This window comes from Mustela erminea, chromosome 15 (assembly GCF_009829155.1).
Source record: "Mustela erminea isolate mMusErm1 chromosome 15, mMusErm1.Pri, whole genome shotgun sequence".
NCBI lineage: Eukaryota > Metazoa > Chordata > Mammalia > Carnivora > Mustelidae > Mustela > Mustela erminea.
The window spans coordinates 446903-474412 of record NC_045628.1 but is presented as its reverse complement, the minus strand read 5'-3'; the positions used below and the strand labels follow the sequence as shown (position 1 = coordinate 474412).

At 61.2% G+C, this 27510-nt stretch overlaps 1 protein-coding gene across 10 annotated transcripts in view; it reads left to right on the top strand.

Annotated features, from left to right (window-relative positions):
* TMEM255B (transmembrane protein 255B) overlaps nt 1-27510 on the top strand; it is a 50658-nt gene that overhangs the window by 3794 nt on the left and 19354 nt on the right. For 7 of the 10 annotated variants that reach the window (XR_004279048.1, XM_032314263.1, XM_032314264.1 and 4 more), the window contains exons 2-8: nt 4529-4671; nt 5846-5908; nt 17156-17245; nt 19908-19964; nt 24763-24843; nt 25340-25425; nt 26500-26659. Coding sequence is in view for 9 of the 10 variants with exons in the window: in XM_032314263.1 (XP_032170154.1) it covers nt 4529-4671; nt 5846-5908; nt 17156-17245; nt 19908-19964; nt 24763-24843; nt 25340-25425; nt 26500-26659 (680 nt within the window). In the remaining variant the exon portion in view is untranslated. The remainder of the gene's footprint in view (nt 1-4528; nt 4672-5845; nt 5909-17155; nt 17246-19907; nt 19965-24762; nt 24844-25339; nt 25426-26499; nt 26660-27510) is intronic. The other 3 variants (XM_032314259.1, XM_032314260.1, XM_032314262.1) reach the window with 3 other exon arrangements.

Sequence of the window (27510 nt, the reverse complement as noted above, 5' to 3'; positions counted from 1 at the left end):
TAGCCCTTTATCTGATATGTCGTTTACAAATATCTTAGTTGTCTTTTGGTTTTATTGACTGTTTCTTTTGCTTGGATGCTCTGTCCATTTCAGTGAGGGAGGTGTTAAAGTCCCCTACTATTACTGTATTATTGTCAATGTGTTTCTTTGATTTTGTTATTAATTGGTTTATATAATTGGCTGCTCCCACGTTAAAGGCACAGATATTTGAAATTGTTAAATCTTCTTGTTGGACAGACCCTTTATGTATGATATAGTGTCCTTTCTCATCTCTTTTTATAGCCTTTGGCTTAAAATCTAAATTATCTGAAATAAGGATTGCCACCCCAGCTTTCTTTTAATGTCCATTAGCCTGGCAAATTGTTTCCTATCCCCTCACTTTAAATCTGGAGGTGTCTTTGGGTTTAAAGTGAGTTTCTTGCAGTTGGCATATTGATGGTTTTTTTTTTTTTATCCATTCTGACACCTTGTGTCCTTTGATTGGGGCATTTAGCCCATTCACATTCAGAGTAACTATTGAGAGATGAATTTAGTGCCATTGTATTGCCTGTTACTGCATATTCTCTGTTCCTTTCTGGTCTACTAATTTTAGGCTCTCTCTTTGTTTAGAGGAGCCCTTTCAATATTTCCTATAGAGCTGGTTTGGTGTTTGCAAGTTCTCTCAATTTTTGTTTGTCCTAGAAGGTTTTTATCTCTCCTTCTCTATTCGGTGACAGTCTAGCTGGATATAGTATTCTTGGCTGCATGTTTTTCTCATTTAGTGCTCTGAGCACATCATGCCAGCTCTTTCTGGCCTGCCAGCTCCCTGTGGATAGGTATGCTGACAATCTAATATTCTTACCATTGTATGTTACAGACTCTTGTCCCGAGCTGCTTTCAGGATTTTTTCTTTGTCACTGAGACTTGTAAGTTTTACTATTAGATGATGGAGTGTGGACCTATTTTTATTGAGTTGAGCGGGGTTCTCTGTGCATCCTAGAACTTGGTGCTTGTTCCTGTCACCAAATTAGGGAAATCCTCTGCTATAATTTGCTCCAATATACCTTCTGCCCCCCACCTCTTTCTTCTTCTTCTGGAATCCCAATTATTGTAATGTTGTTTTGTCTTATGGTATCATTTATGTCTCGAATTCTCCCCTCGTGGTCCAGTAGTTGTTTGTCTGTCTTTTGCTCAGCTTCTTAATTTTCTGTCATTTGGTCTTCTGTATCACCAATTCTCTCTTCTGCCTCATTCATCCTAGCAGTGAGAGCCTCCATTTTTATTGCATCTCATTAATAGCTTTTTAAATTACAACTTGGTTAGATTTTAGTTCTTTTATTTCTCCAGAAAGGGCTTCTCTAGTATCTTCCAAGCTTTTCTCGAGCCCAGCAAGTTCCTTGAGAATCATCATTCTGAACTCTGGTTCTGACATATTACTCATGTCCGTATTGATTAGGTCCCTAGACTTCGGTACTGCTTCTTGTTCTTTTATTTATTATTTTTTGTGTGGTTTTTCTGCCTTATCATTTTATCCACATAAGAATAGATGGATGAGAGAACAAAATACTAAAAGCGAAGCAATGACCCCAGAAAAATATACACTAACCAGATCAGAAGAGACCCAAAACTGGGGGGTGAAAAAAACTGGGAAAAAAGAAAAAAAATATATATATATTAGATTGGTGAGTAGAACATAGCCAAACACTTGGTTTTGGGTATTTTGGTCTGTTAGAAGAAACTACCTCCCAAAATTTTAAAGAAAGAAAAACTTATGTGTATGCAGAAGAACAAGGGTGAACACGATGAAGGGATGGAATCTGACTGTAAAGATGAAAATTTAAAAAGATTCTAAAAAAGGAATTTATATATATGAAGTTGGTTGAAAAAGGAGTAAGAAGACGGGTGTCTGGGTGGGTCAACTGTTAAGCCTCTGCCTTTGGCTCAGATCATAATCCCAGGGTCTTGGGATCGAGCCCCGCTTTGGGCTCCCAGCTCCACCGGAGGCCTGTTTCTCCCACTCACGCTCCCCTTGCTTGTGCTCCCTCGCTCGCGGTCTCTCTCTCTGTCAATAAATAAGTAAAAATCTTCTTTAAAAATGAACAAAGAAAACAGAAAAAGAGGAAAGTATGTGATCAGACTGGAGACTAGAACAAAGCCTTGTGCTACATTTAAAGTATATTTTGATCTATTAGAAGAAATTGTATCCTAAATTTTTAAAGAAAAAGAACCTATATGTATACTAAAATAAGTTTAAATACAATGAAGGGATAGAATATGCCTATAACAATGGAAAGTTAAAAAGATTTCTAAAGATAAAATAATTTGAAAGGTTAAAATAGGAAAGAGGAAAAGTTAAAAAATAGAGTAAGCAGAAATAAAATTTTAAAAAATTTAACTGTGCAATACTAATGGATCATGGGAAAAGCCATGAATTCTCTGCATTGCTTCCCCCAGCTCTGGAGTTTGCAGTTCTCCTTGATTGGTGAGCTTGGCCGTAGCTGGATGTTCTTGCTGATCTTGGGGAGGGGCCCGTTGCTCTGATTCTCAAGTGTCTTTGCCTGAGGCGGAATTGCACCGCTCTTGCCAGGGGTCGGGCTAAGCCACCTGCTCGGGTTCGCTCTCGGAGCTTTTGTTCCCCGAACAATTTCCATAGAATTTCATTCTGGGAATGGAAATGGTGGACTCCCTATCTCCAGCCAGGAGGAGGTGAGAGCTGGGGGCCCTCCTCTGTGCCCCTGCCGAGAGAAGCCGTCAGTCCCTCCCGTCTCCCTGGTCTCTGGCTGCGCTCTGAACTCCCCTGGTTTGTGACCGAGCGTCTCTGTCTCTGGCGCGCAGTCCCGTTTGGAGTCTCCAAACCCAGCACATTCCGGCCGCAGGCTCCTGAGCCACTCCCCCTGGGAGATCTGCCACCTGTGGGGTCCCTGCTTAAAGGGCAGTGGCCCGACTGTGCCTCGGGTCACGGTTTAAGGTGACCCTGACCTGAGAACCGACTCCTTGGCTCCCTCTCTGCAGCCGGCTTTCCTACTCTGATACCTGCGAGCTCTGCCTCACTCAGGCACCCCTGATCCTCTGGTGACCCTGTGGGACCTGAGACCACGCTGTCCCCGCGAGGGCTCCACCCCCCTCTTAGCCTCTGGAGTGACGTCCCTCCATGGAGTCGACTTCTAGAAGTTCAGATTTTGTGCTCCGCTGCTCCGCCACTTGCCGGGAGCTGGCCCCTCCCCCACAGTCTATCTTCCCATCACGTTGGATTCACGTCTCCGCACGTCCTACCTTACAGAAGGTGGTCGATTTTCTGTTCCTAGAATCGCGGCTCTTCTTCTCTTCGATCTCCTGTTGAGTGTGTCGGTGTTCGGAATGGTCTGATAACTGTCCAGCTGACCGGCTGCGAGCTGATGTCGTCTCGGTCTCCTGCCCCTGCCACCCCGTTTTTCTTTCAGCCTGATTTCATTTTGGAATCACAGGGAGATAGTTAAGCTTTGAAAAAGCGAAACCCCAACAGCGTGTCTGCACTCGGCGTGGATTCTCTCCTGGCCGGCTGCCTCGGCTGGGCTGCCCCCGCTGCTGCGCTTGCCGTGGGTGCCTGTGTGTGAACGGTGCCTGGAAGGGAGGCCTCCCTGCCTTCCCCGAGACACACCCCAGGGAAGAACGTTAGATGAATGAGAAACCCAGACGTCAAGACTCGAGGCAGAAGGTCTCCTTTATGGCTGCTTTCCAGAGTTCCATGACAACTAGAATGATGTTTGCCCAAGATCCTGGGACTCCCAAAGTGGCGGCTGTAGTCCGAGGCCTTATTCTGCTTACGTGAGTTTGGAGGTAGACAGCCCAGGCCTGTCTTGCAGCTCCGCCATCCTGCAAGTGCGGCCTCCATTGGCCAGGTGCCCTCCGGGCCCAGAATGACCTCTGGGGCTTTATGCCCCTATTCCAGGCCGCAGAAAGGCTGACCGGGAGAAAGGCCGAGGGACAGGCTCCTCTGAGAGGTCTCCCGCAGGTCCTAATGAACACTCTTTGTTTCGCGGGATGATAAATGGTCAGGCATGACCTCTGCTGAGGGCTGCCAGGATGAAGGCTCTGGGGGACATACAGACCAGGGTGGGCATTGGTTTGGGGGTGAGCCCTGGGGGCACTGAATCTCAGGCAAGAGGGCAGGGCAGGGAGAGAACGTCCCCGCTCACCCTCATAGGGGTCAGCACTGGGGGGTCCGATACCGGGTGTTGAACCCTGGAGCAACGGGGAAGTCCGTGGCCGGCGGCTCCCGCTTCCCGCTGTGGGAACACGGAACTGCGAGTGAGGCTGCGTGGTGCCCACGTGTGTCCTTAGGAGAGACATCCAGGAGCCTGGTGGGGACCTCTCATGTGGGGTGCGTGGGGAGGGGCGCCCTGATTTCCTGCCCTGGAAAGAGGCATCCGTGCCTGTGGGTGGGCTGGGGCCTTCCAGAGGCCACTTCGGTCACCTGAGGAGGGAGTGGCCTGGGCAGAAAGTGGGTCTGGGGGGACCCCGCTCTGAACCCAACCTGTTGCTGATGGTTCCTCGTTTGTACTCCTTCTAGAAGGGTTTGCAAGGAGAAAGAAGGACGCCCTTTGGTTTGTGGGGTCTCTGCTCGTGGTCTCTGCCGCCATTCTGACCGTCGGCCTCGCCGCCACCACTAGGACGGAGAACGTGACCGTGGGAGGCTACTACCCAGGGGTCATCGTGAGTGCTGCTGCCCCTGGGTCCTGTTGGGAGGGCCACGGGGGGTGACAGTCTCCACTCCAGCTCATGGGGTTGGAGCGTAAGGCGGGGAAGCCACTGTGGGTGGTCGTGGTCAGCAGAATCTGCCCCCGGAGGCACCTGTATCCTCACTGGGCCCTGTGGCTGTGCTGGCTGCTGGCTGGCCAGCCCCAAGAGACACCGTCATCCTGCCTCGTGTGGCCGGGGTGGCGTGAGCACGGGGGGCCCATGCGAGTGCAGGCGGGCAGGTGCACGGTCGGAGCTGGAGAGGGGGGAGGTGCTGGTGGTGGAGGATGCCCAAGCTGGTCATGGCCCAGGCGCTAGAGCAGGACAGACCCTGGCCTGGACTTAGCCCAGGACCTCCGGATCGAACCCACCCCAAAACAGCTGACCGCACCCCGTCTGGGAGAACAGACACGCGTCTTAGGGGAGGCCGGCCGAGGAGCCCCAGCTGTGGTTGTGCCGGTCAGTCCCTCTCCTGGGGCAGCAGGAGGGCCGCCATCCACGCCGCACTTAGGCTGCGGGCAGGAACGCGCCGCAGACAGGACAGCGACTGAGATCCCGCAGGAAGTGCTCCCCAGCTCAGGATGGTCGAGGGTTGTGCATTCACGCGCACCGCTGCCGCAGCAGACTCCGCTCCAGGGTCCCCACCGCACCTCCTTTATTTTATTTACGATCTGCGGGATCTGCCCGTGCGGTGTTTGAGGCCACATACACGGAGTGTTTGTGCAGAGAAAGTCTCACCAGTGAAGGCTTCAGAGCTGCCTGTATTCCGGGGGCCCCACCTTTCTGCCGGGGGTGGGGGGCGAGGGGACCCCGGACACGGGGCTGTCCCCCCATGCCGGCTGAGGGAGCCCATGCGACGCTCCTTTCTGCGATCAGGACTTGAAGCAGTTGAACATGGAAGTTGAGACGCGTCAGGTTTCGGCAACCTCGATTCCAGTCACCGGCATAGCCTGAGCCCGAGAAGCCCACCGCAGTGGGCAGGGGCCTGTCTGCTTCTCGGTGGTCAGGGTGTCAGGGGGGCGGGACCAGTGGCCTTGTCCCTTGGCCGAAAGCCTTCTAAGGGTGGCAATGTCCTGGGCGTTGCTTGCGTGAGGGCCGGCCGGCGGCTCGGGCGCTAACCAGAGGCTTTTCCCCCGTTCTTTCTGGGCAGCTCGGCTTCGGAGCTTTCTTAGGAATTACTGGCCTCAACCTGGTGGAGAATAGAAGGCAAATGGTAAGAATGTACATGGTTTCTTTTGAATGCGGGGTCATAAGGGTGTGCTCTGACCAGAGTGTGTTACGGCTATAGCTGGGCGTCCTAGGAAAGCCGCCCACCCCAGTCCAGCAACCTAGGATCTGGGCTCACGTTCCCCAGGCTGTGCACTGCACAAGTCTGGACTCAGGGATGAGTGGGTGCCCTTCACAGTTAGTCTGAGTGAGCGGGCTTCCAGGATCCTGGGTGCCTCCGACAACCTAGCTGCTGATGTTGAGGCCCAGGAAGAAAAGTTCAGGGTGTGGGGTGTGTTGGGAATGGGCTCTCCCCAGCTGAGGAGAGACAGGGAGTCGCTGGACAAGCAGAGGGGCCCAGGGCTGGGACGGGCTTTACAGAGGAGGAGAGATACGGGGCGTATGAATGCCAACCTCGATCAGTTTTCCGAACACTGTACCTCGATTCATGATTTCAGTGTCGTGTCTGTTTGCTGATGTGCTGTTCAGGGCCGGAGCTCCAAGAATAGTCGGTCACTTTCCTAGTCCACGGTGGCAGCGAGTGTTGCATTTTGAGAGGTTTTCAGAGAGGTTTGGGGCCACGTGGCTGTGTCTGCTCTCCAGCCACAGCCTCTCGGGCTCTCACGGCGTGCGACAGCTGCGGCAGAGGACCCTACATGTCCCTGCTCCTGGCTGACGGCGAAGGTCTGTGGCTGAGCCGTGGTGGCCACTGTCATCACCCACACCGAGGGAACGGCCCCTGGGGCAGAAGGGGTGAGGGGCAGGTCCTGGGATGGGGCTGGGGAGCAAGCAGGTCAGAGAGGTCTGGGTTCTGGCAAAAACAAGAGTTTTATCCTTAGTATTGGGGTGGGCGGCACCTGCTCTGGGCCGCTGGCTGCACAGCAGTGGACAGGGGGCCCCGGGGCTTCTGCCACACGTCTGGGGGGCATGAGACCCCACCCTGCTTGCCTTGCGCAGGCCCCCTCTGCCCGGAGTCTCTCGCAGGTCGGGGGGAGAGGCGGGACCCAAGAAACAGAAGCACCGTGGCTCCTGGGTCTGCCCAAGGACACCCTGGAGGGGTCCCCTAGAGATTCCCATGAGACCCTTTCCGTGTCCTCCCCGAAGCGATGTTTAAGAACCTTTAGCAGGAGAAACAGATTTCCTTGCATGCTGAACCCCACTAACACGTGACCGTCCCTGGGGAGGTCAGAGGCTCACAGCTGCACGAAGGGCGTAGGCGCAGGGCTTGGAAAGAGGCTCCCGGCCACGGCCACGCAGGGAGAAGCTGCAGCCCTGGTGTCCGCTGTCTGGGGTTGCCGTCCCCTGGGGGGCCGTCCTCCGCCCTGCCCAGCTCTACCTTCCTGCCGAGGTGGCTGGCGTGGGCAGCCCCTGACCGCTTCTCTGCACCATTTCCCCGATGGGCGGGGCTGGCTGTGACGCGGTGAGCGGCGGCAGCCTCGTGGGCGGAGCGGACCCAACCTGTTCATGGGCGCCTGTTTCCTCCCCCATTTAGGAGAGCGTTACCGAGACATAATTCACACATTTAATGTGCTAAACTCCGTGACTGTTAGCCAGAGCCAACGGGAGGACGTTCCGCCCTGTCAGCCAGAAACCTGCGCGGCCATCCCCCATCTGCAGCCTCAGGCGCCCGCAACCAGCTTTAGGTCTGGACCACACTGTGCCCGGTTCCTGTCACGCAGGCTCAGCTGCTCTGTGGCCGTGTCAGGACAATGTGGCTTCGTGGCTGAGTCACGTTCCGGCAAACGGGTGGCCACCGTGTGCACCGTCATCAGTGATGGGCTCGGTGGCCATTGCCGCCTGGGGCGCTGGTGAACAGGCCGCTGTGGACGTTCAAAGACCCATGTTTTCGTGGCTAGGAGTGGGACGGCCGAGTCCATGGCAGTCATTGACAGAACCACCAGCCCGTTTCCCAGAGCGGCTGTGTCACCCCATGTCCCCAGCTGCCGCGCACGAGGGCTCTGGGCTCCTCAAGCCGGCCGACACGCGGGCTCAGCTGTCTGGTGGGCATGACATGGGGTCTCGGAGGTTCCACTGGTGACCTGTGGCTTCCTTCCTGGGCTCCCTGGCCTTTTCTCTGTGCAGGCAAATGGCCGTGCACATCCTCGGCTGATTTTGAAGTTGTGACTTGTCTTTGCATCACGGACTTGTCAGAGTCCTTCACATGTTCCCCAGCCAAGGCCCTCGTCACCCTTGAAAGATGCGTGACCTGCAAACATTCGCTCCTGTCTGTGGGCTCTCTTCCCCTTCACGACGGTCGCCTCGGAGACACAGGAGTTTGCGGTTTCGGTGCCGCCCAGTTTGAGCGTCTCTCTTCTGCTGTTGGTGCTCTCGGTGCCATTTCTCTCTTCCTCTTAAAGTCTCATTTATTGAGCGAGCATGGGGGGGAGGGGCAGAGACGGAGGGAGAGTCTCCAGCAGACTGGGGGCTGGGCACAGAGCCCAGAGCAGGGCTCCTCCGCCCAGCTGGGAAGATCGTGACCCGAGCCCAAACCAAGAGTCAGACACTTCGCTGACTCCGTCGCCCCGGTGCCCCCGTTGGTGCCACTTCTAAGAATCCCGCGGCAGCTCTAAGATCATGAAGACTCACCCCACGCTTCCTGAGTTTCGTCGCGTGCATGTAAGTCTGTGGTCCGTGTTGAGTGAACGTTTGCATATGCTGTGAGGTGGGGGTCCGCGCCCCACCTTCGCGGGCCGCTCCCTCGGGGGGAAGTCTGGCTTCTCCCCACTGAGTGGGTCTCGACGCGCTTGGTAGTTGCCTGTTGGCCACACGTGTGTGTGTGTCTGCGTTTGGGCTCCCGGTTCCGTCCTTTCCGTCCGTCCGTGCGCAGGTCGGTCTGTCCGTCCACGCGCAGTATCTCTGTCCGAGCGCAGTGTCTCACTTACTGCTGCTTTGTAGCGGGTCTTGAAGTCAGAACACGCATCTTCCTGCTCTGTTTCTCTTTTTCAGGATAATTCTGGTCATTCTCTGTGCAATTTCGTGTGAGTTTTCCAAGCAGCGTGCCCATTCCCGCAGCGAGGTTGGCTGGGGATCTGACGGGGATCGTGTCCCGATCTACGGGTCAGTTTACAGGGCGTCGCCGCGTACCGACGCTACGCGTCCTGACCCGTGAACGTGGGACGCGTTCCTGTGTCTTCTAGATCCTTTCATTTCCCTCAGCAGTGCTCTGTGGTGTTAAGAGTCGGTTTTGTGCTTCTTTCGCTGTTTCGTTCCCTCGGAGGTTATCACGAACGGAACTTTCTCCCTGATGTCATGCTCCGATGGCGCGTGTGAAAATGCGGTAGATCCTCCATGTCGCTCTTGTATCCTGCAGCTTGTTGGACTCATTCTCTCGTTCTGACAGATTCTAGGGGCTTCCTCGGGACTCTGCGTCCACCAGACCGTGTCACCTGGAAGTAGGGGTCGTTTTGCTTCCTGTTTCCGGTCTGGATGCTGGAGGCCCGTTTCGGGGCTCCAGTCCGAGGACAGCAGTGAGGGGCCCTCCTGCCTGCGGGCGTCCCTGCGCACCCGAACCCTCCGAGGACTGTCTGTGACGCCGGCACTGTCTCGGTTCTCCTCGTCAGGAAGACGCCCTCCAGGCTGACTTTGCAGGACGTGAGTACCCACGAACTCTGTGCTTCCTGCTGATGCCGACTGCAACCTGTGTCCAGCACTAGGAGCCGTGTGACCTGGGGGCGCTGACTGGACCTTTTTGGGCCCCGGCCTCCTCATTCCCGGGGCTGCTGGGAGCACCCAGCGCAGCGCTGGCCCAGAGCAGGTGTCTCGCCATGGTGGCCACGGTCAGACCCCATTCGCAAGCACCCAGGCCTTCAGGGCGTTTGGGTCCCCGAGCCAGTAAATGGCCGAGAGAACACCCTTCTCGTGCGCCCGGGTAGGTAAGGGTGCTTTCTTCTTTCCTGATTTCTTTTCACTTTCCTCCGATAGACATTTTAAGCGTCTGCAAAAGTAGGCAGAGGAAGTAAGTGAACCTCGTGGTCATCTTGGCCCCCACCCCGTTCTTCCCATTTTGTTTGGAGCAAATACCAGACATAGTACTGTTTCTTCTATAAATAGTTTACCCTGTCGGAAGGTTCAGGGTAGAACCTGTGAGCGTGGCCTTGCCATCACCTCCGCCCGCCTCTAGTGAGTCTCCTGCGATGTCTTAAGAATGCCCAGAATGAGCCAACTTTTCACATTTTTCTATTAATGGTGAGTTACTGCCTTCTCCTGCCCTGGATGGATACACGAGTCATCGATTTCACTGCCCGCTCTGCCATCCACACGGCACCAGAGCCAGGAGGACACTCCAGGGACCAAGAGCGCGTGTGAACCACCTCATCTGCCCCTGTACGTGTGAGACCCGCACAGACACACAGACACACGTAGACACACACACAGACATGGCAGCCCTCCTGGGACCTGGTGTAAAGTCCATGGAACCCATCAGGCTGCTGGGAGTCGACGCGCAGAGAAATGTCTCCTGCCGCGAGGCGGCCTTCGTCCGGTCCAGGGGAGCCGGTGTCGTGTGATGGGGCCCCGGCTCCGCCCCTCACCTCTTCTGCTTCGGATCTGGACAACGCGAGACCCTCGCCAGCCTTACTGGGGGGCGTCTAGCTCCTTAGCTCCGCACACAGAAGCCAAGGCAGCGGGTCGCCAGGACCCGCCTGGGATGCCCTTTGCGGCACCGAGGAGCCCGAACATGGACACGGGAAGGTGCCCCGGGGGCGGTGCAGGGTGGACCCTCCCTGCAGCGTCTGACCGGCCCCTCCCGGCATGGGAACGCGCGGCTCTTTCACCCTTCTCCTGTCCGACGCCGTGGGCCGTGTGGGGGGGTGGTTGAAGGACAAGGGTGACCACTTCTTCCGGCAGAGACGCCACCACCTACACCCTCCAGAAGTCTGGTTCGTGTTGGGAGAAGGGCAGGCCAGCGGGGGGAAGCTGCTGGAGCTGCCCCGACCCCCACCACGGGCCCCACGGGGGCTTGTGATGGGACAGTGGGTCCAGCTCCGGTTTTGAAGCCCGGGAGCTGAGGCCTGGGACCGTCGGGACCTGCTTCACAGCAGCCGTGATCACGTGAGGACTGTTCTGGGCGGAGCTGCCCGTTTGGGGCTCCGCCGGGGCCGCCTGCCAGCCCCGCCCGGTCACCCACCTCTGTGCCGCCTGCACGGCCTCCTTCTTCCTGCGCAGCACCGGCGGCAGGGGTAGGATGCGGAGAGCCACGCAGGGGCCGCGTGCGTCGTGGGCTGGACGGCACTTGCCGCTCTAGAGGGAGCATCCCGCGACCCTTAGCTTTCCTGCGTCCTCCGGGACTCCCCCTCGCTGGTCCTGCGAGCCAACATCCGGGGTCGCTCATCCCGCCGTCCAGACCGGGTGCTCCTGGGTGTCCGCTTCCACGGGTTCGTGCTCACAAAGGGGCTGGGATTTGTGTCCGCTGCCACGTGTCCCCACGACGCCTGCCTGGGAGATCTGAGTAGTTTCTGGACGGGTGCAGATATGTCCCCGTCTAGAAAGGGCCTGGGAACCTTCTGCTGGAGAGCCACAGAGAGCAAGGGAACAGGCATGACTGATTTCACCTCAAAGCAGTCACACCGGCAGGAACGGCCACTGCTGCTTAGAGGGCACGGGTCTCCCTCGTGCGTCCTCTGTCCTGTGCGGGGTCTTCTGTTTCTAGCCCTGCGCACAGCGGGCTGGGCACCGGGACGGGCTCCGGTCCCCATGGCAGATAGGGTGCCCGCTGGGGGCCGCGCTGGGAGTCGCGGTGGAGGCTGAGGAGGCTCAGAAGGGCTGGTCCCGAGGCTGGGACTGGGGGTTGGAAGTACCAAGTGGGCTGGAGCCGGAAGGTGAGCTCGCCGTGTGGACTAGGCCCCTGGGGCGGCGTGTGCCTGGGCTCTGCCCCCGGCGCGGGTCCCATCGGTCTTACCTCGGCCCCGTCTGCAGACCCGCTGGCATCTCCCCTGTGGTTCCCGTGGCCGACTCTGTCTCACTTGGTGTGAGATCCGCGGTTTCCTCTCACCCCGTGCGGGTGATTTCTGCTTCCAGGAATCGGATCGTCTCCGTGGCCACAGTTGTTGGCACAGTAGTTCTCCGGCTCTTCTTATAATCCCTGTAATTTCCGTAAAGTTGATAACAATGTTCCCAAGTTCACTTCTGATTTTAGTCATCTGGTTTTTGGTTCCTGTCCTCTGAGTTCAGCTACGGACGTGGCAGCTTTGTTGATGTGTTCAAAGAGCCGACTTCCGGGAACGCTGGTTGTCGTGGCTTTCCCTCCCTGGGCTTCCTCTCCGCGCTGACCTCTGCCCTTCCCGCGGCTGGCTGGGAGCTGGCGTCCGGGGCCTGACCAGAGCCGCCTGCTCCGTCCGTGTGTTTGCAGCCCAGAGTCCCGCCGACCTGCGGCTGCTCCCCGAGCTCTCGATTTCAATCCGTTCACCTCAACCTGGGTCTGGCCTCCCTGCCGACGTCTTCTTTGGCCCACGGTTGTGTAAGGTTGTGATGTTTGGTTTCCACGCATGTGCGGATTTTCCGTTTTTCCACCTGTGGTTGATTTCCAGCCCCGTCCTTGTGGTTGGAAACAGGAAGACGTGGACGGCGGGGTGTGGATGGCCTGCAGCCTGGGGGGCACGGGGGAGGCGGGGGTCTGTGTGGCGACGCGCACCAGGGCGAGGCTCAGGGCCCCAGGGTCGCGGCAGCGGGGGTAGATAGTACAGAGGCTACGAGGGACGCACGGGGACAAGGGACCCCTGGGGAGGGACGGCCCAGGAATCCTGGCCCCTGCTTTGGGGTGTTAGGACGGCCCGCGGGCTCCCTGGTGAGGGCCTGGTGACGTCCTCCGTGGCAGACCACGTCCTCGCCAGCCTCGTCCACCTAGTGCCCCTGGGCGGCGGAGGGAGCCCCTGCACCTGCACCGGGGGCCATCTGCCCCTTCTGATTAACCCCCTTCTGTCGGCACGGATGTCTCCCTGAGCCCCGTGGCCTGACCACTCTGCCAGGCCTGTGTCCCCTACAGGTGTCACCCACAGACCAGCCCTTGCTCCGCACAAGTTCCCAGCCTGGTCTTCACGTGCTGGGGTCATCGTCCCCGGGAGTCCGCCGTCCCCTCCCCACCTGCCCCCTTCCACCCCTGCAAACAGGGGGCTCTTAGGCCCCAAGGCCAGCCTTCACAGACCCTCCTGAGTGCGCCGCTGGCCCAGCAAGACCTGACCCCACGGCAGCCCTGAGTAGTCCCTGGGTGTGTCTCGTGCCCCGTCGAGAGGTCTGTCCACGACAGGTTGACAAGCTCTCACCCACTTTTTTCTCTTTCTCCCGCATTATCAACACGACTTTATCCACTGGTGTCCGGTTTTTCATCTGGCTTCCCTATTGCCGTGTAACTCTGCAAGCCCAGAGGTGCCCTTCCTCTTCTCCAGGTGGGGGGACCGGGGCGCGGAGGCCGGTCTCCCCTGTCCTCGCGGGCTCATGGCCCTGTGCTGAGGGTTTACCTCTGTCCTTGTGGGCTCAGGGCCCCCGTGCCGAGTGCTTGTGCCGTGGCCCCATGTGGTGTGGAGCGCGATGCTGGCTGGGGCAGTGACCTTGTGAGGGCGGTGGGCAGAGAGGCTGGGCCGGTCGACGCTGATGAGAGCCTTCAAGGGACGGGGCAGTTTGTGGGAGAGCTGACCAGACGTGTCTGCTGGTGGACGGCCAAGGGCAGCCAGGCAGCGGCCAAGGGCGTCTTGCATGTTCTCAATGGAACTGGGCAGAGATGTCGTGGGAGGTCACTGGGCCACCGTGGGGTCAGAGCCGGTCCCATGGCAGGACGTGGAGTGTGGCCTCCTCCGGGGGCTGCCGAGTCCGTGCAAGAGGAACTCGCTGGGCAGTTGGTGACGCCTGCGGTGAGACATAGCGGCTGCCAGCGGTCAGGCGCGGAGCTGCTTCTGGAAGCTTCTCAGACAAGTGGCCAGTGCTTGGTGGATGTACTAGCCGGCACCCGAGCCCAGTGTGGGAGCACGAGGTGGGGGTACCCACTTCCGACGAGAACCCAGCAGCCAGGTTGTCCCCAGGCCCCACCGGACTCTAGGAGTGTTGTCACTGGGTACAGTCCAGCTCCTTGAGGACCCCAGAGTGGCCTGGGGGGATGGTTGGGGCTGAGGGATACAGACGCAGAAGCGGGGAGGGTGCCACGGAAAGAGAGTTGATGCCATGGCTGTGTGGCCTGTGTAGTCCAGGGTGCCCTGCAGTCTAGAGCATCATGGGCCATGTGCTCAGGGGTGCTTGGAGGCGTTCTCACTGGGGAGTGGGCTTTGGGTTTGTGTCAGGGCATCTGCCCCCCTTCCTGAGACCACAGGGCTTGGGAGACCCAGTGGAGGGCACAGGGCTGCGTCCCAAGCTCCTGAAATTGCAGGCAGGTTGGCCTACCCTGCAGATGACCATAAGGTCATAGCTGTCAGGACGTGATGGACACACGCGCTCACGGCCTGTGAGCTCGAAGGTGACACTGTTCATGCTCAGGCCCCTGGTCGGGGACCAGCCCCAAGGGACATGGTGGGCCCTTTCTGAAAGGGTCTGTCCCTGAGAGCCGCAAGGCTGCCCCCGGAGCAGGAGCCAGGGATGGGGCCCGATGCTGAACGGGGCTGGGCCGCCTCGGGTTTCGGGCCAGTAGGAGCGGATAAGCCTGTCCTTCCTGAAGGCCCGAGCTGGGCAAGGCCAGGCCACGTTGCTCAGGGACCAGCCGGGCAGGCAAAGCAGGAAGCTCGAGGGCCAGCTGTCAAAGTAGGTGCTTCTTGTTCATTCATTTATGTATTTTGGGAAACGAGGTGCCTGGCCTCCCTTCCAGGAAACTTGGAAACTGCCGGCTGTATCTTTTTAGATGTTTTAATGCACTTTTCCAACAGCAGTATGAACGCAGAGAAGTCTGGTGCCAGGAAACTTCTGCAGACGACGTGCAGGGACCTTCCCGTCCTGACCACTGTGCGCAGGAGTTTCCCGAGGATGAAGCCATGGGGCTTCCCGGTCCCACCGGGGCGAAGGAGGCACTCTTGCCTCTGGCCACCTTGCAGGGTCAGCGGGGCGACGGCGCAGCCCTGCCCGGTGCCACGGTCCTCATGGGCCCCCGCTGGGCTGGGCGGCCCTCGTGCGCGCAGATGGCCTGGTCGTCGTGACGAAGCTGTTTGCAGGAGAGCTGGTTTAGGCGCCGCCCCGGGCCACGGTGTCACAGTTCTTTGTTGTTTGGAGGAACAGTGGGCCGCGCTTTCTGCGAGCCCCCTCCCCGCGCCCCCCCACGGCCCCCCGCCACGGGCCCGGCCTTCAATGAGTTCGTCACGGACCGTCAGCAACGTCGGACTGTGGGGATGAGCCGGCAACCTCGGCTTCGTCACGTCTTTGACAGAGTCCAAGGACACGCTCCGGAAGGGTCTGTTCAGGCAAGAGTGAGTCGGGGCCAGCACCTCTGTCTCCAGATGGGGAAACTGAGGACCAGACAGTCACCAGCTCACCGGCCCTCGTGAAGTCAGGGAACCACTTCCCCTGGGTGCTGGCGGGGCTGGGATCCAGGGTGAGCCACAGAGCTGGCCCTCGCCCCGGCCCCTGAGTGGCCTTCCCGCCCCCGCTCTGTGCCCTGGAGTGTCAGGCAGGTGGCATTTCATACCAGCTGCCTGGGCTTTGTTGGACAAATAAATAATTCAGGCTGATGAGGGTGAAGAGGCCGCGGACCCCATGCAGCAACGGCCGGTGGCCTGACTCCTGCCTGAAGCCATTCGCGCCACAGGGGGGCAAATGCACGGACAACCTGGGGAAGAAGCCCCAAGCCCACGTCCGGGCTGAGAGCCAGAGAGCCGCTCGCCAACACTGCAGCCTGGTCCCCCCAACGCTGCGGCCTGGTCCCGCCAACGCCAATCCCAGCTCTGCTGTTCCCGCTCCCTTGAGGCGGAGCCCCGGAGCCAGTCCACGCACACACCCGCTGGCTGGTGCAGGAGCCGTGCTCGGGGAGAGGTGACCGGCCAGGGCTGGGCTGCGGTGCCGGTGACGTGAGTCCTGGGGAGCTGCAGGCGCGACCGGGGGCTCTTCACACCGTTTGTGTTCCTTGCTTCAGTCCATTTAAAATTATTCCACAAAACATTCTAAAAGTTTAAAGAAATGTCCAACAAATGCAAGAAAAGGTTCTTAGCAGCATGGAAATGCAAGTGGAAATACTGGCGACCTGTTCGCCCCTCAGACGGCAGCATCTGAACGGGTACTAAGAGGAAGCATCTTTCGGGTTTGGGGACACCCGTGCTAGACGGTGGGAGTAAACACTGGCAAAGCCTCTTTCATGGACAAGCGCCCCTTCTCTGACGCCGAGGTGCAAGAGACCGGTGCGTCCTCCCTGAACGGGTGGGGTCTTGTGGGCTCAGGGTCCGTCCTGTGGAGAGTCCCTCACGGAAAACCAGCTTTGGACGCAGAACGTACTCAGGGTCTTTGTCACAGAGTTTGTAATTGCACGAAATTGCAGACCATTTAATAATCTGCGTATTCATGGGGTGTGTGCAGAGGACCCGGGGCTAGAAGGTCCCTGTCTACAATGTGGAAGAACTGGAAAGAATGCAGCCCCCTGGGTCAGCCGAGTCGGGGCAGGGGTGTGTGGGGGAGAGAGGTCCTGAGCCCCCTGGGTCGGCTGAGTCGGGGCAGGGGTGTGTGGGGGAGAGAGGTCCTGAGCCCCCTGGGTCGGCAGAGTTGGGGCAGGGGTGTGTGGGGGAGAGAGGCCCCGAGCCCCTCATGTTGGCTGAGTCGGGGCAGGGGTGTGTGGGGGAGAGAGGCCACAAGCCCCGGGTCGGCCGAGTCAGGGCAGGGGTGTGTATGGGAGAGAGGCCCCGAGCCCCCTGGGTCAGCAGAGTTGGGGCAGGGGTGTGTGTTGGAGAGAGGCCCCGAGCCCCTCGAGTTGGCTGAGTCGGGGCAGGGGTGTGTGGGGGAGAGAGGCCCCGAGCCCCGGGTCGGCCGAGTCAGGGCAGGGGTGTGTAGGGGAGAGAGGCCCCGAGCCCCGGGTCGGCCGAGTCAGGGCAGGGGTGTGTAGGGGAGAGAGGCCCCGAGCCCCGGGGCGGCCGAGTCGGGGCAGGGGTGTGTGTGGGGGAGAGAGGCCCCGAGCCCCCGGGGCCGCCGAGTTGGGGCAGGGGTGTGTGTAGGGGAGAGAGGCCCCGAGCCCCCGGGGCGGCCGAGTCGGGGCGGTGCAGGCGGGGAGAGGCCGGAGGCGGTGGCAGGGGCGTTGGACCGTGTGCGGGCAGCGTGGCTGTCGGGGCCGTGTGACGCCAACTCGCTTCTCTGCCCTCTGCCCCAGCTGGTCGCGGCCATCGTGTTTGTCAGCTTCGGCGTGGTGGCGGCCTTCTGCTGTGCCCTCGTGGACGGCGTGTTCGCGGCCCGGCACATAGTGAGTCTCCCTCCTTTTGCTCTCCGTGGCTGTCGGGGCTCAGACACACCCGCAGAATCGCAGCCCCGGCCGCGGGCCTTGTGGCGCCTCCCTCCACGGCCTGCCGATGCCGGGTCTCCTGCACCGGCATTTCCTCGTTCCCTGCAAAGCGGACCCAGCACGCGTGTGCACGTGCCCGGGAGGGAGCACATGGTGCGCACACACATGCACACGACTCACGGGCACACACAGTGCATCACGCCCTTGTGTGTTTCCCACGCACACGGGCTCGTACGCACACTCACACGCACGCACACGTGCGCACACAGACACAGGCACACACTCATCTGTGTGCCGTGCACGCTCACACCACGCACGCATACGTATACACCGGCACACTCACGTGCTACTGGGCAAGTGTACATTCAGGCACACACTCAGGCACACATGCTCACGTGCGTGTGTCCACACTGACACACGCGTGCGTACGGACACCCTGGCGCACACGCGTGCACACACGCTCACTGACAGGCCTCGGCATCTCCGCTGGGGTCCCCGTCTGCAGCTCACAGCTCTGACGCCTCTGCCGAGCACGTAGGTCTCATTCGTGTCTCCAGCGATCGTGGAGCATTTTGTCGCTGGTGCGGTGGCTGTGAGACCCGTTCCCTCCGCTTCCTGTCACAGTGGGAGGCCCAAGCTGAAGTGTCCGTCAGTGTCCCTTAAGGCACAGAAGCCCGGGTGCTTGCCGTGGAGCTGTGGCTCTCACGTGGCCGTGGCTCGGAGCCCGGCTCACTCTGTTGGTGACGATCAGGTTCCAAGGGAAAGAGAAGTCAGAGCCACGAGGACGATGAGTGTGACAGTGTTAGAGCCACTAGAGTCGGCAGGGGGACCTGGCGAAGGCCCACGGGACAGCTGCTGTCAGGGTAGGTAGGATCCTTCCGAGACCTGCCTGCCGGTTTACGAGAGCTTTGCTGTAATGTCCGGAAACGGCTCTTGCTTCAAACCGACCTGTCCTCAGCCCACATTTCTTCTGAAACAAGAGGCCGGTCATGTGTGGCTGCTTTGACCTTGGCTGCTGGACACGGGAGCCGGTGGGGCTGGTGTGGCTTGGCCCCTACAGTCCACCAGGCGAGCCGTGTCGATCTCCCAGTGTCGTGTCCTGCTAAAGAACAACAAACTACCGGCCGCTCCCTGAGACCCTGTGACAGACGCCTACAGCCTGAGGAGCACTGGGCGGGGAGCAGACAGACATCGCGTGCCTGCTCCCCCGGCTCCGAGCTCACCAGTGAGGACTCCACTCGGCTGCGGCGCTGGGACTGTGCCCCCATGGAGGGCTCTGTCCCCACAAATCCTCATGTGGAAACCTGGCCCCCAGGCGACAGTGGGGCACAGCCTTTGGGAGGTCACGGGGTGGGGCCCCCGTGAAGGGACTTCCTCCTCCTCGAGGGTGAGCCCTGCTGTCCCTGAACCCAGATCGGGTGGCCCCTGACCTTGGACTTCCAGCCGCCAGAGTGTGAGGACCCCATGTGTGGCGCCCACTAACCCCCAGCTTAGGCGATCTCGTGGCAGCAGGCCGCATTGATGGAGAGTGGGGTGCTGCCTGGGGTCCTCTGGCCGAGCAAGGCCCCTGGGGGGTGGGGGAGGCGCCCGTCCTCCGCTTCGGCGCCCTGGGGCTTGTGCCTCTGCCAACGGGTGTGGGCGGGGGAGGGGCCTCCCAGGAGAGCCCAGGCCTGCAGACGAGGCTGGGTGCCTGCAGGGCTCACCCGCGGCCCCGGGCCAGGGGGGGGGGTGCTGCCGGTGTCTGGCAGGGGTGAGGCCAGAACCCGGCCGCAGCCCCAGAGTTGTCCCTCCGTGTTCCCGCTTGCTGGGTGCTGACAGCTTTAGGTGTTTCTGTCTACTCTGCCCCAGACTTCTGCTTCTCAGTGTCTGTTCCTGGGGAGATCACTTGAGCTGCGAGGCCCGGCCGGGGTTGCTGCCATGGTTGTGGGGCACTTTCCTCGCGTAATCCGGATCTGATTCCCACCCCAAGTCTGTGGCTTCTGTCAGCGGCCAGCAGCACTTGGCGGAGCTCCCAGCCGGGTCTCCCCGGGCCGGGCACCGAGGTGGGGGAAGGGCCTGCGAGTCGGGGCTCAGAACATGCCGCTGGGGTGCTTATTCCGAGTCCTTCTCCGGAGGAGCCCCCCAGCCGTGCGCCCCCAGGATGCCACTGTGAGGACGGGTGTGCGTGGGGGGCAGCGTCAGCAGACTGACCCGGAGGTCAGTGGACGGGACGCATGTGTGACCCCTCGAGGCCCCACCTAAAGCTGGGTGCGGGGCTGGAGGGGCTGGCCGGTGGGAGCAGCACCGGGCAACTCTGGGCCGCGTGTCTGCCGCACAGGCCCATTCCTCTCGAGCAGAGGTGGAGCGCGACCCGCCGGTCAGTGAGGTCCTGAGCACAGCCGTCAAGGTCAGCTGACTCTTCCCTCCCCCGCCCCAAACCGAGTGGAGGCAGCTCCCAGCGCACAGAAAACAGCTTCTCAGAAGTTAAGTCCCTCAGGCTCCTGCCCGCTCAGGGACGAGCTGGTCAGAGAGTTTAGGAATGTCGAGGAGCCTGCACGCCTCACGCGGGGCGTCCGCCGGGGGCAGAGTGGGGAGCGGCACTGGCCTGGCCGCACACTGGGGCCAGCGGGTCCCTCTCTTCCAGGGAAGCGTCTCCCAGACTAACGAGCCTTCTTCAGAACATCATCCTGTTGCAAAGAGGGTGAGCGGTGGTTTTCCCTTGTGCGCCAGGGGCGCGGGGAGGGGCGTCTGTTCCCCTCAGGCCCCGAGGGCAGAGAACAGTGTCCCTTGTGGGGAGAGGGCAGGCCGGCTCTTCTGAGGGGGCTTTGAGCAGAGCCTGGGGTGGCAGAGGCCACCCTTCCCACCAGAGCCCAGCAATCTGGTCCGCAGGCCTTCGTGGCTCTGCGGGGCCTCTCTGCCCACTGAGCCGAACACCACCATGCTCGAGGCCTCAGAGCCTATATGCGGAAGGTTCTAAGTGCCCTTTTCCTCTAAAGATGCACACCTGGCATACTTTGAGAAGAAAACAGGATGATTCCCCCTGTGGTTTGGGGGCTCCCGCCGTGCCGGGAAGGTCTGCATACGGGGGGCTCCCGCCGTGCCGGGAAGGACAGGCAATCCCTGGAGGCCGTCACCTCGCCCTGTGACCCAAGCTGCCGGCAGAAGGAGACCCGCAGTCAGCCCCGGTGGGGACACGCCCAGAGTCCCACGGGCGAAAGGAGGTGACGGCGGTGAGACGTCCGAGCAGTGACTTGAGTCACCGGCCCGAGGGACGACGCGCAAGTGTTGTCGGCGTCACCGACCTACACGGAGGCGCCGAGCGCGTCTGTACACGGCACGGAGGCGCTGAGGCAGGGCTTACCAATAAAGGTGAAGAAAGCAGAAGTTTAGGAGTGAGTCGTCGGGGCCGTGCTCCCGCGGGGGGACCTGCTGGTTCTCCTGAACCCACCCACCTCGCAGGACTCGCCCCCGTCCCGAGGAAGACGCTCTTCAGGCGCTGACGCGGGGGACAGGTGGCACGTCCCCACCGGAGGTCGAGTGCTGGGGACTTTCTTCGACTCCAGCGCGTCCTTAGTTGACAGGACACCCGAGGGCGTCCGATCCCTGGGACCGTTTTCCGGCGCCAAGGACCTGCGGGGCTTCAGCCTTCCTGCCTCGGCACAGCGCCGTCGGAAGAGGCGGCCTGGACTCGGGAAGGGGAAGGTCTTGGGTCGGAGCCGCGCACCTCTGGGCGGCCAGTAGGCAAGCCGCAGACAGTTGCCTGGAGCCCATGCGAGGGCCCACGGCCGGGGAGTCTGGGAGTCCGGGGAAGTTCGAAGGGAGCGGTGCGGGCTTTTCGGTCAGAGGAACCCAGGCGCAGAGTGCGCGCTTGGGCCGGTTTCCTGCTTGCAGTGGGCGACGCTCCTTCCCTGGGGTGGGGTGGCCTGGACTCACGCAGGCCTTTTAGGGTCTGTCAAGTCAGGGAAACCCACCCTGCCCTGGGCAGATCCTGTTCTTGACGTTGAAATGGGATGTGGACTTTTGGCGACCGTAGGGAGTCTGGTCAGAGGGCTTCCCGGGCCCGACAGAGCCAGCAACAGCAGGGTCTCCCGAGACGTAGTGACATGGTGTTTGAAGACAGGGTCTCTTCACTGGGCCCCAGATCCTGCCTGGCTGGTGACAGGGGACAGGTAGGGGCTGGGGGAGCGTGGACGGGGTCGGGCGTGGGAGCGTGGACGGGGTCGGGCGTGGGCGCGTGGACGGGGTCGGGCGTGGGCGACACACCTCCCCTTGTTCGTCCCGAAGGGCGTTCCAAGAGAGGCACAGAGGCTCTGGGTTCCCAGCCGGAGGCCCAGCCGCCAGGGGTGGAACCAGTGGGGGAGCAGGAGCCTGGTGCCCATTTCTGCCCTGAGAAGGCAAAGCCATCAGCGCGTCCCTAAGGCTCCAACACGTCCTGCATAAACTTGAATGCTTCTTAGGTCTTTAAAAAGGGCCGACACCTGGTGTTAATCTGAGGCTGTCGAGTTTGCCTGTTCTTTCCACTTTTCCGTAAGTTTGCAATTATTTCTGAATAAAAGGTTTAAAATGCTAGGATCAAGCGCATGGCTTCACTCTCCCTGATCAGGGGTTCGCAGTGAGTGCTGGCAGCGCTGTGGGCCCAGCCCCTGGGTTCTGCTGCCTCCGGAGCTCAGGTCCCCCCAGACACCGAGGGGTCCTGCCGCGCCGGCCTGCGTGCACGTCCTTGAACTCTCCTTCCGTCCTTGGCTTGGTTTTGGCTGTCCTCTGGCTGCAGGTGGCCAGTGTCCTCGGGGCAGGCCCATCTGCCCCATGCGGGGCATGTGCATGGCAGGGGCAGGGGTCGCAGACGTGGGTCCGAAGCCGCGGGGTTTGCACGTGTTCACTCGGGGGCCAGGGTGACTGTCCAACAGACGATAGAATCAACTGACCAAAGAATCAACTGACCACAAACTTGTCACCGGCTGTTAGCACTTCCCAAAGTCATGATTTTAAGATGTCAACAACCGGGGGACAAAATGTGGGACCCCAGGCTGCGGGAGCACAGGCCCCAGGATGCAGGGTGTGGAGCCAGACACGGAGCCGAGGCCCAGCTGCATCCCGGCCGGCGGGGCTCAGGCAGGTCTCATCCTGGCCTCTGGACCACCGGGCCTGCAGGCTGGACGCCCCTTCCTGCGCCCTGGCCCCTCTGGGCCCGAAAAATCCCTCGGGACGGGGGCAGCGTGGCAGGACCTCGAGGGCTGTGCCAGGGCCCACCAGGCACTGGCTCCCTTCCCCGGCCAGCCCGGCCTCGAGCCTTCAGTCCTGTGTCTGCGGCTCCTGGCCTCGGCTCCGGCTCCCCTCTCCCGGCCGCCGGCTGCGCTCGCTCTGGCTTCTGAGCAGACGCCGAAGGGCTTGGGTCGGGCGGGCAGCCTCGGAACCCCTGGCTTCGCGGTTTGCCCTGTCAGTGGGTGTTGCTCAGCACATCGGAGAGAAATTTCCTTCAAAGCCACTTGTTCTGAAGGGGGGGTCCCCTCCATCCCACGCTGCAGGAGCCTCAAGGGGAGGTGAGGCCTCCCTCCACGCCTGTTTCCTTGCTCAGACGAGGGGATCTGTGGCCGGGGTTTGTCTTTGCAGGGGAGGCGGGACGGTCCCCCGTGGTCACTGCAGGCTCCCTGCTTCCCGGCTGGCTGGGCGGCTGGCGACACAGAGCACCAGCTCCTGGGACTCAGAAGGTCGTTCCCGGCAGGAGATGGTCAGAAAGCCTGATTTCTACCCTGCGGGGCCTTCAGGCGGATCCTCTGGGCTGTGGGATTCGTGGTTCTGGTTTATCACGAGAGACACGGGAGCAATGGGGTCGGGGTGGACTTGTGGCTAATAGAGCTGCTTTGTGGTTGGGACTGACCACGCTGCACAGACGGTGGGTGGCATGGTCCCTCTCCCTCCTGGGGGCCACAGCTCCCCATTCACAGCTGCCCCTGAGAGACGCCATCTCCAGGGTCATCGGAAACCCAGGTTGTGGGTGCGACTGATGCCTGTTCTATGTAATTCAGACTATTAAGAAGTAGTTCATCCTGACTGGACACTGAGGGTCAGACAGAAAATGAAACCAAGTCACCAGCGCTTCTGTGTCAGGAGAGGATTTACTGAAAAGTTCAAGTCTGACACCAATTCTTCGTCTGTCATGGCAGACGGCGCCCAGCGGGCAGAATGTCTGTGTCCCCAGAACGCGTGTGTGGTGGCCACTCTGCCCTGCCGTGGCACCAAGAGGCGGGCCGGCCCCTGGGACGTGGTCAGGGTCAGACGGGTGACGAGGACGGAGGCCGCTGTGGTCGGATTATGTCCGGACAGAGGGAGCCAGAGCCCGCGGTCTGCCGTGGACAGAAGGGCAGGACGAGGTCGGCACCCTGTCTCAGGCCGCTGCTTGGGCTGTGGTGACGGGTGTCCGTGGTTCAGGCTCCCCCGTGGCACGTGTTACGGCGGCCATCAGGCCAATGAAGACGCAGTGGCGAGACGTCCCAGACGAGGCGGTGGGCGCTCCCACGGGGCTAGCCTCCGCCCAGGACAGGGGGGCGCGACGCCCAGTCAGAAGAGGTGTCTCCACGTGGTTATGGGTGTGAGGAAGGGCACCAGCGCAGCGGGACGAGAAACTTGATGTCAGCAGCGTGGGTTCCGCCCGTGACCAGGTGGACACTGACTGGATCCCCGGAGGGAGAGGCGGAGCGGAATCGGCAGGCGGGCGGCGAGGGCTCAGGGCGGTCACCACGGGGCCTCAGGGAACCTGCACACGGCGGCAGCACCAGCCTCCCGGCGCCCGGCCCCGCACAGCCCTGTTGGCCGTCCTCCGTCCGTCCTCACGGGCTGCGGGCCGTGTCCCACAGGAAGGTGGCTCAGCTCTGCCCGGAGCTGGTCTGGCAGGTGCGGTCACAGGTGGTTTCCTGTGCTCTGCTTAGGGCCCGGCCAGGATCGCATCGCGCTGGGAAATGGGAGCCATGGATAATCAAAGTGACGGCCCGACCCTTGGCCCTGCTGTGTCCCCGGGGGCAGGCACCGTGTCTAACCCGGGCGCCTTCCTTGCTGGCACTGCGATGCTCTGATTCTCCGTGGAGGCCGGGCACAGACTAGTGGAGGGAGCGCGGAACAGGGCCGGAGGCGGCGGGCGTCTGTTGGGTGGTTGGTGGGCGGCCGGGCGGGCATGGTGGGGGAGGGTTGGCCGGCCCATGAGTAAATGAGCCCTTGTCCTTCCCCGTGGACACCTGTTTTGTTATGGGGGGCGGGGAGGGCACGGCAGCCTGCAGGCAGGTGCTCCCTGGCGTCCTGCTGCTTCCCACCCCCTGCACGCTGGCCCGGCTGCTCTGGGAGGAGCCCCAGTGTGTCCTGCCCCATGTCCCCCTCCCGGCCGACTGCAGCAGGCTTTGGTGCCCCTCCTTGAGGCTCCGAAACCGGGACAGATGGGTCTGACGTCACCCCGGCCCCTCCTGACGGGGGGACGCGACTGTATTCCACGCATGTGTCTTGGTCCCTAGGAGCCCAGGCCCCTCACCGCGGGAAGATGCCAGTTCTTTGCCAGCGAGGTGGGGTATGTGCCCGACGCCCACCAGACGGAGGTACGTAGGGCGTGCCGGCCTGGTGGACCCCACAGGCTCTCTGTGCCCCCATCAGAATCAGAATCAGAAGGGTTTGCCTCTCACGTGCTTCCTGACCTGTGGGACACATTGCGCCTGTGGCCCTGTGGCTGCCGGCTGCCCCCGGTGACACGGCGGTGACACGGCGGTCCCACTGCCCACCAGCGGGTTGGGTGCGGCTCTGCTCTCTGTGCTCACGACCCCGTCTGACCCCGATCACTGTCCACCAAACGATGGCTGCCTGGACTGCCCAGCTTGGCCGAGCAGGCTCCTCGAACTCTCCCAACATGAGGGGTCGGCCGCCCCCCCAAACCACCACGCCTGGAATGGGTGCGGGGAGGGGAGGTCCGGAGACAAGGCTCAGGAAGTGCGGCTGCCTGGCTGACCTGGGCGCCGTGGCCTGGCTCCCAGGGCGGCAGCCCTACCCACTCTAGGGTGGGGGAAGGTGGGGCCTGACAAGGTCTCTCTCCACCTGTAGGTCACCTGTCACTCCTCGAGCGGCGCGTGCCCCCTGAAGGTGAAGAGCAGCTCGTGCTACTGCTGCGAGCTCTATAGGTGCCAGAGGTGAGGGGCGGGGTCCCTGCCCCCAGCCCCCAGCCCCCATCCCCCTGCCCCCGCCCCGGCCCCGGCCCTGCAGTCCACCACCTCCTCGGAGAGGAAGGGGAGTTGATTCCATCTCACAGATGAGAAGCGGAGGCTCGCAAGGTTGTGTAGGGGTGCAGGGAGGACCGTGGCCTCCTGTCCCAGGGTCGTGGCTCTGTGGGAGCCAGGGCCCCGGAGTTTCTCGGGGATCCCTCCCGAGTTGGCTGGGGCCTGGCCTGGTAGCTGCGGCCAAGGCTCCCTTCCCTTGGGCTGGGCTGGCTGGCAAGAACACGGCCCTCTGGCCGGCTCTAGATGCTGCCCGTCCTCTATGCGCAGCGGAGGGCACGCTGCTCTGACAGGGGCTGCGAGAGCCTGCCGGGCTGCCGGCGGCCTCCCCGCACTGTGGGGGCCTCCCCGGGACGGGCCCTGGGCACCAATTAGGGTTCACAGCTGGCAGACCTACATTCCAACCAGTGGGGACCTCAGGGATTGCTTCTTGGGGACCCCTCCCCAGAATGGTTGAAAACCCCACGGCTTTAAGCAGGAAGCCTCTTCCCCCAAATGAGAGTCTCATCCCTTTTCCAAGCTCCATCGGGAGAAGGTGCACCGGCGTGGGGCACGGTCGCCGGCCTCCCCACATGACCCCATGCACGGAGCCCCGCAGGCCGGTGCTGGGAGGGCCCGGACAAACGGCCCTCCTGTGTTCATGGCTCAGCCATGAGACCTGGTGCCCTGAGGAGACCCGGTCATCACCCTTCTGCCTGGGTCTGCATTTGGGGAGTGGGCTTGGCTGCTCCTTCCTGCTCAGAGGCCTGGGACCTTTCCCCGGAGGGATTTCTGGACGCTCTGGGGGACAGCCTTGCCCCCACAGCCCCAGGGAGCATCTGGGTTGGTTCCTGGGATGTGGTCCCCCCACCACAGCCCGGCCTGCGGGGTCTTCATGGCCGAGAGCTCAGCTTGCCGGATTCGGAGCTCACGCCGTGGCACACTGTGCCCCGCCCAGCTGGCCTGTCCCCCCCATGCCGGGGTGGGTGACACTTCCTTCTCTTTGGGCAGCACAGAGCACCCTCCCATCTACTACGAGTTCGTGGGCGTGCGCTCCTGCCAGGACGCGCTGCACCTGTACCGGCTGCTCTGGGCCTCCGCGGTGCTGAACGTGCTGGGTGCGCTCCTGGGTGTCCTCACGGCAGCTGTCCTGGGGGCCTTCAAGGACATGGTGAGTCGGGCCCCAGCGCTGGCGCTCTGGACAGCTTGGGGCTGGAGGCCGTGTCCGCTGAGCTGGGCTGAGTGCGCCTCCTTGTCTCCACCTCCACATGGGAAAACAGAAGCTGGTGTTAGCCCCAGGGCAAGCCTTCCAGCCGTTCAGAGAAGTGGGTCCTCTGAGGTGTGGGCTACCCCAAACCGCGCGAGAGGGAGGGGCCACCGGACCTGCCCTGGTCAGTTCATCCCGCACCCCTGCACAGGGAGCCCCGAGCCTCCTGCCTCGTACCCAGGGCTTGGGTCCGTACTTGCCCAGGTGGATGGGGCTTTAGGACTGGGCACCCCGGCCGGCCCCGACCGAGCCGCCCCGCCGAGCCTCCCCTCGGGCAGCACCCTGCCCTGCTTTTCTCTGCGCGGGGCAGCAGCTGGCCCTCGCCCTGCCTTACCCCCGAGAGCAGCCGCGCAACCCCTTCCTGAAGCCGGTCGCGGACTCCAGAGAGCTCCCGGCCCCCACTTAAGTTGGGGAGGCAAGTGTGAGCACACACTCCAGCCCCCACAGGCCCCCCACGCGAGCGTCCACAGCCGGCGCCTCCCAAGGGCTCTGGGGATTCGGTCATGGCCATTTTCAGGGGCCGAGTCCTCGGTGAAATTGCCGGACTGTTCTCCCGGAGGGAACATCGGTGAAGGCCACAGGGCCGGTCGCAGCCTCACGCCGGACGGTTTTCTCTCTCAGACCCAAAGTCTCGGGTCTTTTAAGAGAGAAGGAAAGTGATTCCTAACCGTTCACACCTACTGAGTACCTTGTACACTTAATGGATTTTTTAATTTAAAGATCATCTTTAGGAATAAAGCCACTTCCTTAGACCG